The 18,804-nt window shown below is 46.6% G+C and overlaps 1 protein-coding gene across 50 annotated transcripts in view; it reads left to right on the forward strand.

Annotated features, from left to right (window-relative positions):
• Positions 1-18,804, forward strand: part of ANK2 (ankyrin 2) — a 360,143-nt gene that overhangs the window by 313,777 nt on the left and 27,562 nt on the right. For 35 of the 50 annotated variants that reach the window (XM_074338609.1, XM_074338595.1, XM_074338600.1 and 32 more), the window contains 11 exons: positions 355-579; positions 2,002-2,100; positions 3,063-3,217; positions 5,483-5,694; positions 5,932-6,136; positions 8,150-8,246; positions 10,766-10,994; positions 11,727-11,852; positions 14,033-14,155; positions 16,195-16,227; positions 17,999-18,020. In XM_074338609.1, coding sequence (XP_074194710.1) covers positions 355-579; positions 2,002-2,100; positions 3,063-3,217; positions 5,483-5,694; positions 5,932-6,136; positions 8,150-8,246; positions 10,766-10,994; positions 11,727-11,852; positions 14,033-14,155; positions 16,195-16,227; positions 17,999-18,020 — 1,526 coding nt within the window. The remainder of the gene's footprint in view (positions 1-354; positions 580-2,001; positions 2,101-3,062; positions 3,218-5,482; positions 5,695-5,931; positions 6,137-8,149; positions 8,247-10,765; positions 10,995-11,726; positions 11,853-14,032; positions 14,156-16,194; positions 16,228-17,998; positions 18,021-18,804) is intronic. The other 15 variants (XM_074338611.1, XM_074338628.1, XM_074338624.1 and 12 more) reach the window with 3 other exon arrangements.

Raw genomic sequence — 18,804 nt, forward strand, 5'->3', positions numbered from 1 at the left:
GCATTTATAACAAAAGGAGACTTATCCGTGTTTTTTATGTGTTTTCATTCTACTTTCTAAGCCAACTGGATATATTTTTATTTATAATTTATATTATCAACAGAAAGTAGCAGAAATCAGCAAAATCATCTTAGATTACAGATACAAATAATATAAAAAGTAGAACAACAGCAGAACAGAAATGAAGACTTTGGAATAAACTAAAATAACCTTTAAAGACAAATTTTTGCCATCATACATATAAATGACCGAAGATGTTTCAGGAGCAGTGCATTATAAAAAAAACTAACTCAGTAGGTCTTGTTTTCTGCCCAGTATTTCAAACCCCAGCTAATCTTCTGTTCCAACTTTCAGTTTCCTGGTCAGTTTCATGGTGGACGCCCGCGGCGGTGCCATGAGAGGCTGCAGGCACAATGGGCTGCGCATCATAATCCCCCCGCGGAAGTGCACGGCCCCCACGCGCGTCACCTGCCGCCTGGTCAAGCGCCACCGACTGGCGACAATGCCCCCGATGGTGGAAGGCGAAGGCCTGGCCAGCCGTCTCATTGAAGTCGGACCTTCTGGTGCTCAGTTCCTTGGGTAAGCGCTTCTGATAAGCCTCCCTCGTAGTCGCCAGTGCGCTGTGTCCTCTGCCCGACACCCTGGAATGGAATGGAAAAGGTACGTCAGGACATTTTGAAAGAAGATGAGCCACTAGGAAATTTTGTAAAAATCGGAAGTAGCATCTGAATGCTTGACTCCACTTACATGCTTCTTATTTTAAAGCGTTAATGAGTTCAACATTCAGGTTAGTTTATTCTTTCTCTGTGGATGTGATAACAGCGGCTGGACTTCCAGTGTGACTAGCCAATGGCACGTGTTAGTTTTTTCCTCTGAGACTTAATGGTACAGTCATAAAAGAAATATTACTATTCCAAACATAAAGTCTCATGTGGTTATGAAACAATATGTTCACTCTGGAAAACAGTGTTGCCTTTATAGAGTTTCCACAAATTTTGTCCATATGATATGTCTCTTCTGTTATCAAAATTGCTACCTTGGGTCTTACACACTCCAATGGTGGGCTGTGTAGTCAGAGTTTTCATTAAGATGACGAAATCAAGACTGACTTCCGCCATACTCATTTTAGCAGTTTTGAGCAGAAACTAGCATTTCTTTTTTCTTCTGTTTATTTGTACGGCTGCTGTTTTAGGAAGTGGTATTTCAGCATGCCAAGAACTGACAAAACGATGACGTTTTGGATGGGGAAAGGTTCAAAACAGTTTGACACAAATCAATTGTATTTAAGTCTTGTCATAGCAAATCTTTGTGCTCAAAAACAGGGAGAAAATCCTGTTAATCGTGAAGTTTTGCTTTGCCGATGTCATGTCGGGGAGAGGATTTCTTGCTTTAGAACTCAGCAAACGTTCTAAAGCCTTGTAATTTGGGGCAAACTAGGACCACGTTGCTCCAAATTACGTTAGCACCTGGAAAGGGCTATGTCTCTTTCCCAGTTCGAGAAAGCACCTCCCGTCAGGCCAGAGGCATAGTGGAGCCCTTGCCGCTTTGGGTGGCATCAGGAAGCGCTGTGTGGTCAGAGGAGTTCCCCATCCGTGGTTCCTGTCACACCGTGTCCCAGTCCCTCCCCCCTCCCTCATGCTCAGGTCGTTTAGGCTTTTCAATAATCTTCAGATCTGTGGAGGAATAGCCATGAAAACACCCGGCCTCTGCATGGGGCCAGTTTTCATTGTATTCCCAGCAGCTTCGTCTTTCCTGTGGAGCACCATTTTTCTTTGCCGGCTTCTGCCCTGGCGGTCGCGGACAGGCCGACTCCACGTGCTCCCTATCCACACGCCTCCATTGAGCACTCTGGGTCTGGCTCCTTGCTCTGTGACCAATGGAGGAGGCAGGACCAAACCAGACTGCACCCTGGTGACCAGCGGGTGGCACTGGGGCTTGGTGGAAAACACCCCTGAAGCTCACTTCTGTTCTTTCTTTCACTGCTGCTTTGGATGTGCTCAGTAAGCTGCACCTGCCAACGGCCCCTCCCCCACTTAATGAGGGAGAAAGTCTGGTCAGCCGCATCCTTCAGCTGGGGCCTCCTGGAACCAAATTCCTTGGGTAGGAGTGACTTCAAACCAACCGATGGCTGCTGGCCCCCATCCTCTCCTCCTTCTGCAATATGATTTCTCTTTTTGTCATTGTGCCCATGACATGTCCCTCTCTATGATTTACATCCTGTATAATCTGTCTCTAGTGGACCATTTCTGACCCTGTGGTATGTGACTTTTGTTTTTGGGTGATGTTTTTATATCTTTTCCCTTAAAGTGCTGTGACCGTCATTTTTGTTTAAAGCATGACATCTGCCTAGTTGTCCTATGTGCTAGTTACGATGTTGTTATGATGAACTTGGAGTCTGTATCAAAGCAACCTGGACTGAAAATGGAAAAAGCCTCCGGAAGCTTTGAGGGTGGATGCAGCCGGAGTAGGACGCTGCATGCCCTGGCCTGAGTGTAACAGGCGCTGCACGGGGCTGACCGCTGAGTGCGCAGGGCCACGCGTGTGCACGCACCTGTTGTGTCCCGAGCGCAGGAAGGCGAGGCCAGCCCGTGAGTGCATGTCTCTGTAGTCCCCGAGCGGTCAGCTTCTCTGACATCTCATTACTACACATCCAGTTGTGCCGCACATGAGCTGTTTCCCTCCTAAACCATTCTGTCATTTTGCACCTCGTAGAAAGCGTCTTAGGCCATCGGCACACATCGTAGACACATATGCATGCACATTTCTTTTGGTTAATGTGTCACACTTACGTTTATCGAAGGAGAAGTTCCAGAATGCCACATGCACTCTCAGGGAAACACCACTGGGCTTAAGGCAGCAGCATGTCCCCAAGGACCCATGCCCCCGAGCTGGAGTGCTACTGTGCGACCGTCCGCTGGCCGTGGGCTCGGAGGACGGCCCGCTATGTCCCTGTCCCCAGAAAGAGGAGAATTCCAGGTCACTTTGCAACAGACGGAGGCACGGTGGTTGTCTGCTGCTGGCTGACCGCTGTCCACACTGAGTGTTCTGCCTTACTGTGTCAGGCCTGTGATCGTGGAGATCCCGCATTTTGCTGCCCTTCGAGGGAAGGAGAGGGAGCTGGTGGTCCTGCGCAGTGAGAATGGAGACAGCTGGAAAGAGCACTTCTGCGAGTACACTGAAGACGAGTTGAACGAGATCCTGAATGGCATGGATGAAGGTACTTCCTATCGAGTCTCGAAAGAACTGAGGTAGAAGCATGAAAGTGATGCATTTCTTCCTTATGAACTGGTGTGTGTGTGTGTGAGTGTGTGTGTGTGTGAGTGTGAGTGTGTGTGAGTGTGTGTGTGAGTGTGAGTGAGTATGTGAGTGTGTGTGAGTGTATGAGTGTGAGTGTGTGAGTGTGTGTGAGTGTGTGTGAGTGTGTGTGTGAGTGTGTGTGTGAGTGTGTGTGTGTGTGTGTGGTATTATTTTGCCACAGCAAGTATTCTGGATTGTTCCAGTGCTGATGAGTGAGATAACACACTATATTTGTTGTTACGTTCAGGAAAATCCAAATCCTTTAAATAGTACAGATCTCACCTTAGAAGTGAGGTACAGAACACTTTACAACATCTTTACTATAAAATTTTTTCAAACCTAAAACATGGGATAGAACAGATTTGTTGTTTCATAACAAAATGAACGGATACTGGATAATAACTCCACGATTTAAAAAAATGAAAGCTGAGATGTTTAACACTGAGAAAAAGTGCTGAGCTTGTTGCAGGAAACTTGCATAGACCCATAACTAGTGCAGCATAGGATAATATAATTTGTTTTGAACTTTCTATTGTTAAGGAGACAGGAAAATTAAGTTCAGTCAGATGTGTGCATATAGTTGAAAGAGGGTTCCCAGGGTCAAATTCACACACACGTACAGACACGGCAGAGTAACTTATGTTTCCTAGGCCATCTGAGCTCTCCAAATCCCAGGGCGTGCTTGGGCGCAGCCGCAGGCTGAACCATGTGAGTTTGAGGCGAGGGAAGTAGGTCGTGCTTGGACCTCCTTGGGTCCCCGTGCTCACGCCAGGGGACGTGTTCCTCTCTCAGTGACTACACAGATGGGCAAGTACCCAGTCTAAGTGCCGAGGGCACACCGCGTCCTGTGCTGGGCCGGATGCTCAGCTGTGTAGCTGCCCCTTCAGGACGACTGGCAGCTGCATGGCATGTGGTCGTGGGTCGTGGATGGGGCCTGATGGCAGCTGCCTCAGTGTCCTCTGCGTCCTCCCAGCTTCTGTGACAATAGAGGCCAGGCTTACCCTACGCAAGGGGTGGACGGGAGAAGACGTGTTTAGGTCAGTCTCTCCAGCGAGAGTGAAAGGATTGGGGCTGTCACTGATGAGGCTGGCTCCATGAAGCCTCGGATGAACCACTGATGAAGCCTCGGTCCGTTGCTTCTCCTTCTTGGAACCATTTCTGTTGCCCACACTGAGGTTTGCCTGTCACCAGTCCTGCTGTGAGCATGGGGGTCTTGTCCTTGGATGGGCACCCACTCTTACAACTTTCTGCATAGGTAGAAAGCTTGTTTCAAAACAGAATCTGTTTTGCGTATTTTGGGTTATCATGTGTGGAATACGTTCTTTTCTGGTGTATGCTGGACGTGCCGGTGCGTTGTCTTCAGTGATGTGTGGTCAGATCCCGGGACTCTGCTTCCTGCCCACCTCTACTGTGTAGGCAGCGAAATGGTCCTGCCTGAGGTGAGGGCTGGAGGTGACTTCTGACAGTGAGCGGCGTTCCATACTCCCACAACATGCAGTTTTCCGCTTAGGTCCATGGGCTACGTTTTACTGCAGTTGGTTTGTTTTCTTGCCCTACATGTCTGCACTAATGCAATTTATAAAATGCCCGTGATCTCATCCTCCTGATGTTACGTGATATGTTTGGGAAGCTCGTGGTTTTGGGGGGATATTGAAATCCTGAATTCATAATCACTGGTTTTTATTTTTAACATCCACAGTGACTGTCTCAGAGACAATCAGTCCCCTGGAGTAAACACACAAACACAATTCTTATCCTTACAAGACACATTTTATTCCTGCACTACCCCCCCTGAGAACTGAAAGAGCCATATTTCTTCTTAAAACCCCAATGAACGGTTTTGAACTAACTTTGCAATTGGCAAAGAAAAGGCGTGAACAGTTTCATTCCCTCCCATGAACCAGGGGCAGAGCAGGTGGATTTCACGCTGGGTTTGCCCTGAAGCCCCTCCTGCCCGGGGTGGCCAGGAAAACACTGCGCCTGGGGCCAGACGCTTTTCTGTCACTTGCCCTGCAAAGACCTGTCCCCACAAAGAGACCGCAGACAGGTCTCAAAAGGTTGCAGGTTTTTCTGGTGGTGGTAGGGTGGCCTTGCTCTGAATGTTCCTGTTGGAAAAAGCCGTGTGCCGGGGTTGAAGGCCCTGGGCTGTCAGGCCCGCGCGAGCGCCTGCTGTCGCTGTCCGCAGTGCTGGACAGCGCCGAGGACCTGGACCGGAAGCGCATCTGCCGCATCGTCACGCGCGACTTCCCGCAGTACTTCGCCGTGGTGTCGCGCGTCAAGCAGGACAGCCACCTGATCGGGCCGGAGGGCGGCGTGCTGAGCAGCACGGTGGTGCCGCAGGTGCAGGCGGTGTTCCCCGAGGGCGCGCTGACCAAGCGGATCCGCGTGGGCCTGCAGGTGGGCGCGCTGCGTGGGCGCCGCGGCGGGGGCGGGGGTCAGGCCGCGCGCCCCAGGGGCTGTTGCCTGTGGTCAGAGCACTGGGCGTCCTGGGTCTGGGACGTTTTCCATGAGTGCCTAATAACAGTGCTGACTCACTTCCGCACTGGAAGCCACCAGACTCACTGGTGCACTGAGGGACAAGTTTGACATGAGATGGAGCTGTTATTGCTTATTGTCATTCTTTCCTTTGCAAAGGCTCAGCCGATGCACGGTGAGCTGGTGAAGAAGATCCTGGGCAACAAAGCCACCTTCAGTCCAATAGTCACTTTGGAACCTAGAAGAAGAAAATTCCATAAGCCAATCACCATGACCATCCCTGTCCCCAAAGCTGTGAGTGATGTCATACTGAACGGTTTTGGGGGAGACGCACCAACCTTGAGGTTACTGTGCAGTATAACAGGTGAGTCACACGTGAGGATGCGAGTAGAACATTCTGAAAGAAGAAACTTAGGTCCTCGTAACATTAGATGACCTTTGTCATGAGATGCCGGCAGGGTTCTGTGCCTCAATTCAGGAGAAGTGTCCTAATTAAGTAGGGAGCTGAAGGTGAGATGGAGTGAACTGATAATTACTGATGGATCCTCTGAGACACGTCAGTGCTTTGTCACATACCTCACCGGAGCCCTGTCAGGAGACTCACCCCACTTTACTGAAAAGGAGACCGAGGCTAAGAGAAGGTCCATGAGACGTGCAGCATTACACCATAAATATCTGCAGAGCTGGGACTCAAAGCCACGCCCATCATTTCTAAGGCCTCACTCCAGATATCTCATATCTGTGGAAAAATACCATCTTGAAAAATTATGCCCAGTACTTCAAACCTAACTCTTCTGTCTAGTAATTGGTTATGTTTTTACCATTGATCTGTTGAAATAACTTGGGGAAAACAAAGTAAAGGTTTTTAATGATTAACTGAATTTTGGTCTTTTCAATTGGAAGTTGCAATGGCTTTCAGACAACCACCAAACTCCTGACACTACCAGAACACTGGTTGTCCCTGCCCAATACCAAATGGTGAGAGGTGAAAGGTCCGCACTGACTCACCTGACTGATCATGTCCCTACTTATAGTAGCTGCGTGACACCGATGTGCAGTAATGTTCATACCATTGTCAGCAGGAATGGTGGCCGTCCCCACTTGTCCAGGTGTTGGGATTTCTCCTTCATGTTGGCAGGCATGTTCACCCTTATTCTAATTCTCCCTTCTTAGTCATGTTTTCTCTACACTTATGATAGCAAACCATTGAGACTTTACCCCCTAAGTTTAATAACATGGAAAATTTAAAATACATGGACGAAAATGAGCTTTTATGCTACGCTTGTGATCGCTTTCCCAGACGCTCATTTCTGGCTATTAGCAAGCATTCCTGGCTCTTTCCCATACTTTTAGGCCCATGTGTATAAGATTACCCTCCTGTCTCATGTGACATAATGGCGTGGCAGTGAAACCATATGGAAACTGCCCATGCACACCTGCCCTTGTCGGTGATCACATGTAGACACATGGGCCTGGATGCCCTCAGCCTCGTTCTTCTGTCCCTGCGTCTTCAGATGGGTTTGTACTGAACTACCTCTTAGATTTAGTTACTGGTTTAGAAATTATGTTGACCTGGGTGTTAGGACGTTTGTGCCGTGCTGTGTTATATAGTTCTGCTAAGACTTTGTGTTTGGAGGCTATTAGAATCAGTTTCCATGCCCTTTCTCTAATAATTTCCTTCCTTAAGAAACGTTAGAATCATGATTTTTCTTCGTCTCAAGCACATATTCCTCTCACAGCACTCTGTTTTACTCTTATCTGTGCCAGCTGGATTTCCCAGTAGGAATGGAAGCTGTCACCAGCCTCCGTGGCGATTTTGCGATGCACAGAGGCCCCCTTGGGCATTCGTCCATTCGTTCACTGTACTTACATTGGTCTCTTAATGTTTTCCAAGCAATTTTTTGCCAACTTTCAATTGCAAATTGAGAGAAAATTTTATTTCACGAAAATAATTGCATAAAATGGGAAGTTTAAGAAGAAAAGAATATCTGGATTTTTCATTATTTTAACAAAACATTCAGCTGTTTGTATGGTCAAAGGCTCTTTTCAACTCATCAACTGTATACAATTTATACTTATCTTCAGAGCCGAGCAATCACAATAAAAGCCTCAGAATGTCAGGCAGAGACTAGAATATCTAACATTGTGAAGCAGTTGTTCAAATAACCGCCCTTCAATTCATTTCCTTGGGAGATGGTGGCCCGTTTGCTCTCCCTGTTGGTTTTTAGCATGCAGTTTTTAGTCATTTTGTTTCCAGTGCGTCATTGTGAGGCGTGGCTGGGTTTCTATTGGTGAACACAGCCAGGCCCCAGACGGGATTGTACAGCCTGGAGTCTGGACTGCTGCCCAGTTTTTTCCAACAATCCTGTTATTTCAGGTGGAACCACTCCTGCCCAGTGGGAAGATATTACCGGGACTACACCATTAACATTTGTCAACGAATGTGTTTCCTTCACAACCAATGTGTCTGCCAGGTACGTCACATAGCAGAGAAAAGCCCACTGTGACATTGCCTGTCCCCTCCCGCGACTGTGACATTGCCTGTCCCCTCCCCCCCACCCACTGTGACATTGCCTGTCCCCCCACCCACTGTGACATTTCCTGTCCCCTCCCCCCACTGTGACATTGCCTGTCTCTCCCCACTATGACATTGCCTGTACCCTCCCCCCACCCACTGTGATATTGCCTGTCCCCTCCCCCCTCCATCCCGCACTCCCCCATCCCACCTGTGTCTTTTGTTTGTTTTGCTCCTTACAGTCTTTAAAAGTGAACTTTTTTGGTTTGGTTTTAAATACGGTCTGGTCTGCATTTACGCTGTTTTAAACTACACCTACCGGCAAATGTAACTGATGGTACAGTAACCAAGTCCAGCCAAGCAGATCAAAACCTAAGGAAAGGAAGTGACTGCAGGACACTGACTCTGGTTTCAGCAGCCACTGCCACTTTGTCCAGTCCCAGTAGTTGTAGGAACAATGAATTTCCTGCCGCCAACAAGGTAGCCTCCATTACTTTATCAACAGGATAACAAAATTCCAGAGCCCATGTGGTTTGCATCAGTGGTTAGAGGTTTCAGTGATGTACATGTCCTGACACTGACTTACTGCCCTTTACGTGTCACACGTTTAACGCACCAGGGCTGTCCAGTGTTATTTCATATGCGCACACTAATTCAACTTGTTATGACTCAGTAATGTATTAATAATGGGTTGCTAGGCACTTTCCCAGTCGTTTAATTTTATTACAACAACTTTGTGACTTAATAAGGCAGGAGGAATCACGTCCATTTCACAGATGGCAGAATGGAAGCTGAAAGTGGTTGAAGCTTAGATTCCTGATTGGGGGTGGGGAGAGAGGAGATGGAAAGGCAGAGACGGTTCCGTAAGAGGCCGGCACAGCGTTGGTAGCTGGTGTGGTGCACACACTGGTTGGCCAGCCAGCAGCAGCGTGTGTGGCAGCCTGCCCTGTCCTTACACATCTTCGCTCTGATGCAAGGAAATGGCAAGTGCAGAGTGAGCGTGTCCCCAGAGGTGCTGAGCAGGTTCAGGAGGTGTGTACACCGTGGGGAAGAGAGACAAAACACAGATGCAGAGCTGGGACGCGGCCGGGGGCTGAGAGAGCACGGTGACCTGTGGTCTGTGAGTCGGTGTTGGCTGACGGCGCTGTCACGGGGGCTGGGAGGACACAGGAAGTCAGGACTTGCTTTGTTTCTGACCTCGTAATTGAACTCCGGACAACTGGAGAAGCAGTGAACAAGACACAGTGGAGTCAGAATGAGGAGGACGGTAATATTGAGTGACTCCCAAGAGCCAGGAACTATGGACCCTTGAAGGCGTTATGCTAATGAAATAGTCAGACATGAAGGGCAGATCCTGCCCGATTGCACTGATGTGAGGTGCCGGGAACAGGCACAGACACAGAGAGGCTGGGGGAGGGGAACCGGAAGTTGTTGGTCTAATGGGCCCAGTGCGTCTGTGTGGGATGACGAAAAGGCTCTGGAAATGCGTAGCGATGGTGGCTGCACAGTACAGCTGCTTAATGCCCGTGAATTGTACACTTTAAAATGGTTAAAGGGGTAAATTTTATGTTACATACATTTTACCAAAAGCCGAGAGAGAGAGTGAGAGAGCAGGAACTTGAAGAAAAGAGGCTAAGAAGGCAGGAACTCTCCAGAATGAAAGATTACGGGAGCTGCGTCCAGGAAGGAGAGTAACAATGGGCAGAGAAAGGTTTCAGCGCACGCGGGTGTGGAGTGAACCTTGGCAAGTGTAGAAGTAGCCAATGGAGACAATGTCCACCTGGGGTCCTTGACTCTCTTGGTGGTGTCAGCCTTCCTGGGGCTGAGTGCAGGGGCGTCGCGAGTGTTGTAAGGTTTAGTGAACGTCACTCCAGTGGATGAAACGATGCCGGGAAGAAGTTGCCAAGCGATGCACAGACTTAGTGAGGCCACAAATCAGAAAGTAGGCACAACGCCAGGAATGTCTTCGAGGACTTCTATTCAGCAGCATTTACAAAGTCGGGAGCAAAATGGTTGTTGGATGGATCCAGCCTTAGGGACTGGAGCGTTTTTGGAGAAGAACGAGGAGACGAGAAAAAGCTGGGTAGGTTTCATTGGAAAGAGCTCAGGAAATGAAAGGAGGACTAGGAGGGGCCTGAGGGGAGCAGGGCTGCACGTGGTGGGGTCCTTGTCACAGTGTCCGGTACGCCGCTTGTGCCACTGGAAGACGCAGGACGCGGAGGTACTCGGCAGGTTCCAGGGAGCAAAGCTGCAGACACAGGGTGGACTTGCTGACCTTCCCGCCTGCCCCTCATCCCTCCTCCCTGCCACCCACCACCTACCTCCTCTCCTGGCCTCTCTGCCTCCCCTTTTTCTCATTGTCTCCCTGTCTCATCCGTTCTTTTCACAAGAAGCACTAAATGCCTACTTTGAAGGAACTGGTTTTGTCTCGCCCGGTGTACTTGGGATTTCAGAGAACCGGCCTTCTTTCATGCATAGGTTCTGGCTGATAGATTGCAGACAAATCCAGGAATCTGTGACCTTTGCATCCCAAGTATATAGAGAGATTATCTGCGTACCATATATGGCCAAATTCGTCGTGTTTGCCAAGTCGCATGACCCCATTGAAGCCAGGTTGCGATGCTTCTGCATGACGGACGACAAAGTGGACAAGACGCTGGAACAACAAGAAAACTTTGCCGAGGTGGCCAGAAGCCGGGATGTGGAGGTATGTGGTCACAGGACAATGGATGGCGACACGTGTACACCTTTATCAAAAGAATGTATTTAAATCGTACTTAGTAAGCAGAGCCATAACTAAAGACGACCAGGCCATGTAGTGATCAGGTAGAAGGTGATGGGTCAACGTCAGTCGTCTTGGACCCGTCCTGTAGGGCTGTTCTCAGGTGAAGGGCAGAAAGTTTGTCTTGGAGAAAATGATGGTTTATGATAAAGTACGTATGTGCCTGTAACAGTTCTGGTGTCTTATCTTTCCTTGTTGTTCTTAGTCATTTTTCGTAGGAAAGAAAACAGTCATATCCTTTTTGTAAATGTAAAACTGCAATGCCGGGCTTCTCTACATTACTTTTTCTTATTTCAGAGTTTTTCATCCGTGCGGGCCTCTGGATACTGCAGTCGAGGACCCTCACTCATTGTGACAGCAAAAGTTACCCGATCAGAAATTTAAATTTAGGATTTAAAGATACATTGGTTTTGGTGGGTAGCCTGAAGTGGTGTCAGAAATGAGGGCAGCAGCATTAAATGCCACCATGCATTCAAAGGTTCCCATGACGTAAGAAGAGGGGCGCTGGGACATGCTTTGTCACAGACAAGACAAAATGTCAGCGAATTAGAGATTATTGTGTGTCAATTTTAATGTTCCAAGGGGTGCCACCACTTCTTTATGTCAATAAGTAATAATTACAGCTATTATATTTGTATTTTTCTGTGTTTTCACCAGGTGTTAGAAGGAAAACCCATCTATGTTGATTGTTTCGGCAATCTGGTGCCATTAACCAAGAGCGGCCAGCATCATATATTCAGTTTTTTTGCCTTCAAAGAAAACAGACTTCCTCTCTTTGTCAAGGTAATATCTACGTGGAATTTGGTCATGCATTTTATTCAAAATCAAGTGAGAGTCTGACGTTCTTTAGTAGGAGAGAGTGTTTGCACTTCAGTCATTCAAGTCATTTTTTAAACCACATCTATAAAATTATAAAGTCCTAGAAAACCAACCATTTTTATTTTAAGAGATTGTCCCAGACAGAGCTGTAGCCTGGATATACGTTCATACATTCACTCAGCAAACTTCTGTGGAGACACTACGAGGCCTGGGTTTGTTGTGTGTTCAGGAACTTGGATCCACGTCAGGAGACGGCAGTGACATATGCAGGTTTCATTCTGGATTCCAGTCCTAAGAAGGGACCAAGATGTCAGAATGAGAGATTTGTGAAATAAAAGGAAGGAATAAGTCTGTTCTGCTCCATTTCTCCAGCCACTTGTTTTTTCCCTGTTTCTCACAACGTATTTCACGAATCTGGAAGTCGTCCCAGGGCCCAGTCCTCACGGAACAGGAGCTGGCCTGTCAGCCGTTTCCTAGTCCTGCTTTTCATGACCGGTTCCCAAATAGACCATCATCAGTGACTCCTCATTCTCTTAATCCCATGCATGTGTCTGGAAACCTCTTCTCGTTGCTTTAGGTCTGGGTTTTCCAAGACCTCTCCTGGTCGATTGTTTTGCCTTAAAGATCGGTTCTTCCAGAGCGCAGTGAGCAGTAACCACCAACAGGCGATGGATCTGTTTAACACAAGCAGCTGTGTAACTGGGCTGCTATCTGATACCTTGATGTGCAAAAGTCATTCTGCAAACAACCCAACACAAAAGGACTTCAACAGATTTTTCTCCAGCGAGGTATACAAGTGCCAATATGGACATAGAAAGACGCTCAACAGCTTTGGGAAATTCAGATTGAAACCACAGTGAGGTACCACTTCCTCCCATTAGGTTGGCTGTCCTCAAAAAGACGAAAAACAGACACTAATCAGTGTGGTGAGGATGTGGAGAAATCGGAGCCCTGATGCTTGGCTGGTGGGATGTGAGTGGTGCAGCACCGAGGGCAACCGTATGCTGAGTCCTCAGAAGTCAGAGACTCAGCACAGGACCCAGCAGGCACACCTCTCAATTGACACCCCACAGAATTCGAAGCAGGGACACAAATAGTTACTTTCACACCCATGTTCATAAAAGCATTCTTCACCAAAAGCTGGAACATCCACTGACAGATGAATGGATAAAGAAAACGTGGTCCATACATGCAGTGACATTACTCGGCCTGCAGAGGAAGGAGATTCTGACACGCCCCATCACGGATGGACCTCGAGGCTGTTGTGCTGAGAGAAATAGGCCAATCACGGGAGGATAGATGCCGTGTGACTCTGTGTGAGGCACTGGAGGAGGCAGGCGTAAAGCCAGAAGGTGGAATCCAGGTCACGAGGGGCTGGAGGAGAGGAAGGACTGGGGTTACTGGGCAGTGGGCAGTTTCTGTCTGGGATGATGGAGGATTCTGTGAATGTGCTAAGGCCACTGATGTGTCACTTAAGAATGGGGAAGTGTGACAATGGAAATGGTACACTTTGTTATGTATATTTCACCACAGTTTTTTTAAAGCTGAATGATTTTTTTTAAAAGTCATTTTAAATGCTCATAGGAAAAGGAAAAAGAAGCAGCCAGAGAATCTTTACTTAGCATTCTGAAATGAATTTTATTTTCCCCCAATTCTTTTGAGTGTCATCTACTAGGTGTGATCAAAACGTATGGAGAATGTTTAAATAAAAAAATTTGTTACAGTAGAAGGCACCTTGCCATTAATCCTCCTCAAAACACTCCCCCTCGCTTTGAACACACTTATCCCATCGTTCCTGCCACTTTCTGAAGCAGTTCTGGAAGTCCTCTTTCGTGAGTGTCTTTAGTTGTGCTGTCGTGGCTGCCTCCATGTCCTGAATCAATTTGACTTTGGGGAAGAGTCAGGAGTCGCACGGAGCCAGATCCGGTGAATAAGGTGGATGAGGACACACGGTAATGTTTTTATTTGACAGAAATTGCCATATACCAGAAGTGATGTGTGACACGGAGCATTGTCATGATGGAGGATGTGTCTTTTACTGGAGTAATTACTTTTATTTAAACATTCACTGTATTGTTTGATCACACCTTGTACTTAGAAGAAATAGTGGCCTCATGAGTGAAGCACGGATAACTTTTTTCAAGGTCCGGGACACGACCCAGGAGCCATGCGGACGCCTGTCGTTTATGAAAGAGCCCAAATCCACAAGAGGCCTGGTGCATCAAGCGATTTGCAACTTAAACATCACCCTGCCCATTTACATAAAGGTACCGTGAGGTCTGCCACGCTGCGCTTCTGGCAGGGGGGCATTTCATCTTCAGGTCATTTAAATACAAGAGCAGAGACACTGAATGCAGGCACATGTGCCAGTCATTTCTGGTTCCCTGTCAAATGTGTGGTTTTCCACCGAAGTGAGGAATATAGCAGCACTATATTATGTATATAATATATACATATTATATATATATATATATATATATATATATATATATATATATATATATATATGGAATATACCTTATTTTGCCTTAAATTCACTTTGATGGAAAAATTTCTATAAATGCATACTGGATATGGAAGAGAGAAAACTTGATTTTAAGATTTAACTTTTGGGACTAATTTTTAAAAATCAAATAACTGGCTTTGTCTTCATTATTGTCTTTATGTGTCCTTCTGGGACCATATGGTACTTTTGGTACCAAAATCCTGAGTTCATTAGCTTCTGGTTTTTACCAGCTCACAAGTGGGTTGTAATTGTTATGTTCAGAGCAACCTCATGATATTTTAAATTGTTGCAAAACAATTACCTGTTCATTGTATAACCTACAATATTTTTGGAGTATCAAATTAATTTTTCAACTATTTTAACATGATTTAGTATAAACTACTCCCAGGCTACAAGGAGCAGATTCAAAACATGGTTTACATGGAAAAATTACTTATTTCCTGTCCCAGAGCCTACGGCATTGCTTTCTGTGCAAACCGCTCCCCACTGCAGAGTACTCGGTGGGTCCTCCTGATTATACAGAAATACTCTTGGTTACTCTGATCAAATCAAAGAAGACAACAGAATGATTAAATGTTGGGGATAACTTTTTTTATTTAAAAAAATTGTGACCAGTGTCCCTTTCTGATGGGAGCTTTCACCCCGAAGGTTACGGCCTCTTCTCCGTGTGTGCTGGGGGTTGGGGAGGGGCTGAGTGGTGAGTGGCAGGAGGACTGAAATATACTCAAAATCCTCGATCCAGCGTCCACACAGCAAAACACTTCCTATACCTCTTTTTACCCACCAGTCTGTTTTTATTAATGTGCTACTCTTGTTCATAGAGATCAAGCAGAGAGAAAAACTCAGAGCATCTTTTTAACACCGTAAATTTCTTACTGAATGATAAAAATAAAATGAAACAGTATCTGTGTAGGAAGCTGAATGGGCTCGGTCTTATTTCAGAGAGCCTTCAGAGCGCTGTAAAGAAAGCATTCACTTTCTTTTTACGTTGTATTTCTAAGTCAGGAACGGCCAGAGAGTTATTAATGCTGTGATGGCTCCGGACAACTTGGCATCTGGTAACTCAAAGCAAAAAGAAAAAGATGCCAAACATTGCACACTTCAGATACACTCTAGAATTTAACGTCTCTTTGTGATAATACAACTACTAAATGTTGCTTGTGTGTTGAGACTATTCACCGTATTTATTTGTGGCTTCTACTGTGTTTCCCTGAAAATAAAACCAGGTCTTATACCATATTGCCCGAAAATAAGACTGGGTCTTATATTAATTTTTGCTCCAAAAGACGCATCAGGGCATATTTTCAGGGGATGTCTTATTTTTTCATGTGCAACAGTCTACATTTATTCAAATACAGTCATGTAATCTTCTTCTGGAATATCGTCATAACATACTAAATGCATCCATCTGGCTGGCGATCTTAACTGGGGCTTATTTTCGAGGCAGGTCTTATTTTTGGGGAAATACGGTAGCATTTTCAGCCAAATGCAATGGCTGGGATCTTGTCATCACCGTTTCTGCAGGCATGTGCCATCCAATCCATCAGGCTGCTGGTGACTGAGCATCTGAAATTAGTATATTTATAATCGGGGTTCTTTTGTCTCCTGAGTCGATGGCTTTTGCATCTAAACCAGTCCTCTTTAATGTCTGTACTGTGTCCTGGGAACTGTTAGTGAGAAACGCGAGCGCACCTGACTGCGCTTCCTTTGATGTGTGTGGGCAGGGTGTTTAATCTCGTCTCCTAAACACTGTCTGCTCTTCCCGCTCTTTCCCATCCCGCATGGCACTTGGGCGGCCAGGAGTCAGAGTCAGATCAAGAACAGGAGGAAGAGGTAATTGTGTGGCCTTGTCGCTTGTTCGTGCTGTGTCACAGGTGGCCCTGTGTTCTTAGAAGGCTTGTTCTTGTGACTAACCTCTCTGAGCCTCATTTTCCCATCTTGTGGACTGACTGCAGAGAACAGTGCAGTTTCGCTCTAAATTGTAATCCGGACTCTGCAATAGTAGGTATTTCTCTACCAAATATTGTAGACCCGGCCATTCCCTCCGTGGGTCTCAAAGGCTGGTCTGGAGATGCCAGGAGGTCAGCACTCTTCCCTTCACAGAGCTGAGATAGTATTCACCTTCTAACTCGCACATCCTCACGAGCCACAGAGGCATTTTGGCCAACGGCATCGTCACTTCGATGATCCGGAATGTGTGTGTGTATACTTGGCCTCCAGCATTGCCTGCGCTTTCATTTGTAATACAGATATTTATTGATATATGTCAGTTGTAAAAGTTCTCCAGGCTCCTCAGTAATTTTAGGAGTTTAAAGGGGCCTTATGACCAGAAACTTCAAGAACCACTGAGACCCAGAACTGGAAGGGCACACAGTTCATGCAGGGACGATATCAGCCTTGCAGCGCAGTGCCTGCGGATGTGAGCGTGTCTCTGGGCGGCTCACATGCCTTGTCTCTGATGTTTCATCACCCTGCAATGCTGCCTTCTCCACAGATGAAGGAAGCGAGTCTTAGAGAGGTTACTGTGACCTCGTAGCTGTGAATTACACCTGCTTCTGTAGTTCAAGCCAGTGTGTGTGTGTTGTCCTTGTGAAGATCTGAAAACGCCCAGACATTATCAGAGAAATGAGAGAAATCATTGGGAAGTCGTTGCACTTACTGATTAACATACTGGTCCCTAGTTCTAAGATAGACAAGCGCAGTTGTTACTAGTTGCACGTAAATGATTTCAGATCTACTAGTTTTACTTTTTAATGTTATTCTGATGGATTTGAAATGCAAAAATATAAAGAAAAATGGTAATGCCCTTGAATCCGCCAGCTTAAAACATAAGGCCTGATCAGTTCAGAGAATGCCCTGGATTTTCCTTCTCACTGCTCCCTGGCTGTGGGGCGGGATGGGGGTGACTGCGGACTCGCTGTCCTGCCGCATGTCACCGTACACACAAGGAGCACGTGTCAAAACTGAAGTCACTCGCCCCTCAACTGTCCGTCACTCTGTCTCTCACACTCAGAGTCCATGCTCTGCTGGTGACTCGCTCCCCACAGCAGTTGAAAGTGACGCCTACACACCTTGGCAGAGCAGTCCAGCTGTGAAGCCGACTTGACTGCGGCCACGGGAGCTCTGTCTAGCAGGCTTACGATTTTTCTGTTGAATATTTTCGGGAGCTATTTCGAGCCATGGATGCACTCTGAACTCCTTCCAGGGTCTGTGCTCCTGGCCTATAATTCATGACACTACATCGTAGAACACATCACCATGCTTCTTTTTCTCAGCTGAGTAGACACTTACTCAGCCTCCTCCACTCTCTTCCTGCCTCTTCCCTACTAAATATGTATTCTAACATCAAACACACCCTGGAGCATATCTTCCCAGGAATAACGTTAGAAAGGACTTTCCAGCCAGAGTCCAGCCGTAGAAAGGAGATTTCTGTTTTGAAAGTTAGGTTAAGAAGCCAGGCAGGAGATGCTCAGGAAGAACTTCCAGGCACTCTGGGCTCCCTCCAGCGTGCGCTGTGCCCCGTGTGTGTGAGTTCACTGTGCACGTTGGGCTGGGGGACAAGACACTATTTGTAACTGTGCAATTTATGTATGTTTTCTTTCAGATCGATATGACATCAGAAAAAAGTAAGATTTTTAAACAAATTAAGTTTGTGTGAAAGCTGGCTACAACAAAGAGAAGCATGAATTAAGATGCAAGCTAGATGCCTTTACTAACTGCTATGAAAACTATACTTTTATATTCTCATTAATCACTAATATGTGTTTAGAAAAGCAGCTTGGCCAGTTATTAATAAGTTACAAGCGTCTACCGGGTGATCTAATTAGCAGTAAAATGTAGTGACTGTTCATACAGCATTTACTTTCTTGTGACATCTGGGTAGCCTGCTGCTGTCCTGCTTGTTTACAAACCCGCCCACCGTTTTTGTCCATCTGTTAGCCTATGACATTGCCATCTCACTTTTTAAAAAACCCTGACCTGACAGTATCGCTTTTTAGATCAACCAGCATTGCCTTGGGGGGCGAGCTTGTTGTTTTCATAGCCGCACCTACAAAAGGGATACTGTGTTAGTGGTCATCATCCCGCTGACCCCCCACCCCCACCCCCGGCCCTGCACCCCTTACTGTGGCGAAGTGTGACCGACTCCCTCAGGGCCCAGCTGTCACAGACTTTATGAAAACTTCCTGGAAAAATAAAGAGCTGTGAATTCAAAACTGAAAACCGGTGGGATTACTGATCACAACAGTATTTTATTATAGAGCTAATTTTAAATTTAATGCAAATCCCAAATATAATTTAGTACAGAGAGAACCTGTTTTCACAGACCTCAAGAGACCTGAGAGCCCATTGGAGGTGTGTCCCAGTCAATTAACATTTTGGTTTGTGGGCCTGTTTCTGGTGATTCTGGCT

Source organism: Rhinolophus sinicus, linkage group LG07 (genome assembly GCF_036562045.2).
Source record: "Rhinolophus sinicus isolate RSC01 linkage group LG07, ASM3656204v1, whole genome shotgun sequence".
In the NCBI taxonomy this organism is placed as follows: domain Eukaryota; kingdom Metazoa; phylum Chordata; class Mammalia; order Chiroptera; family Rhinolophidae; genus Rhinolophus; species Rhinolophus sinicus.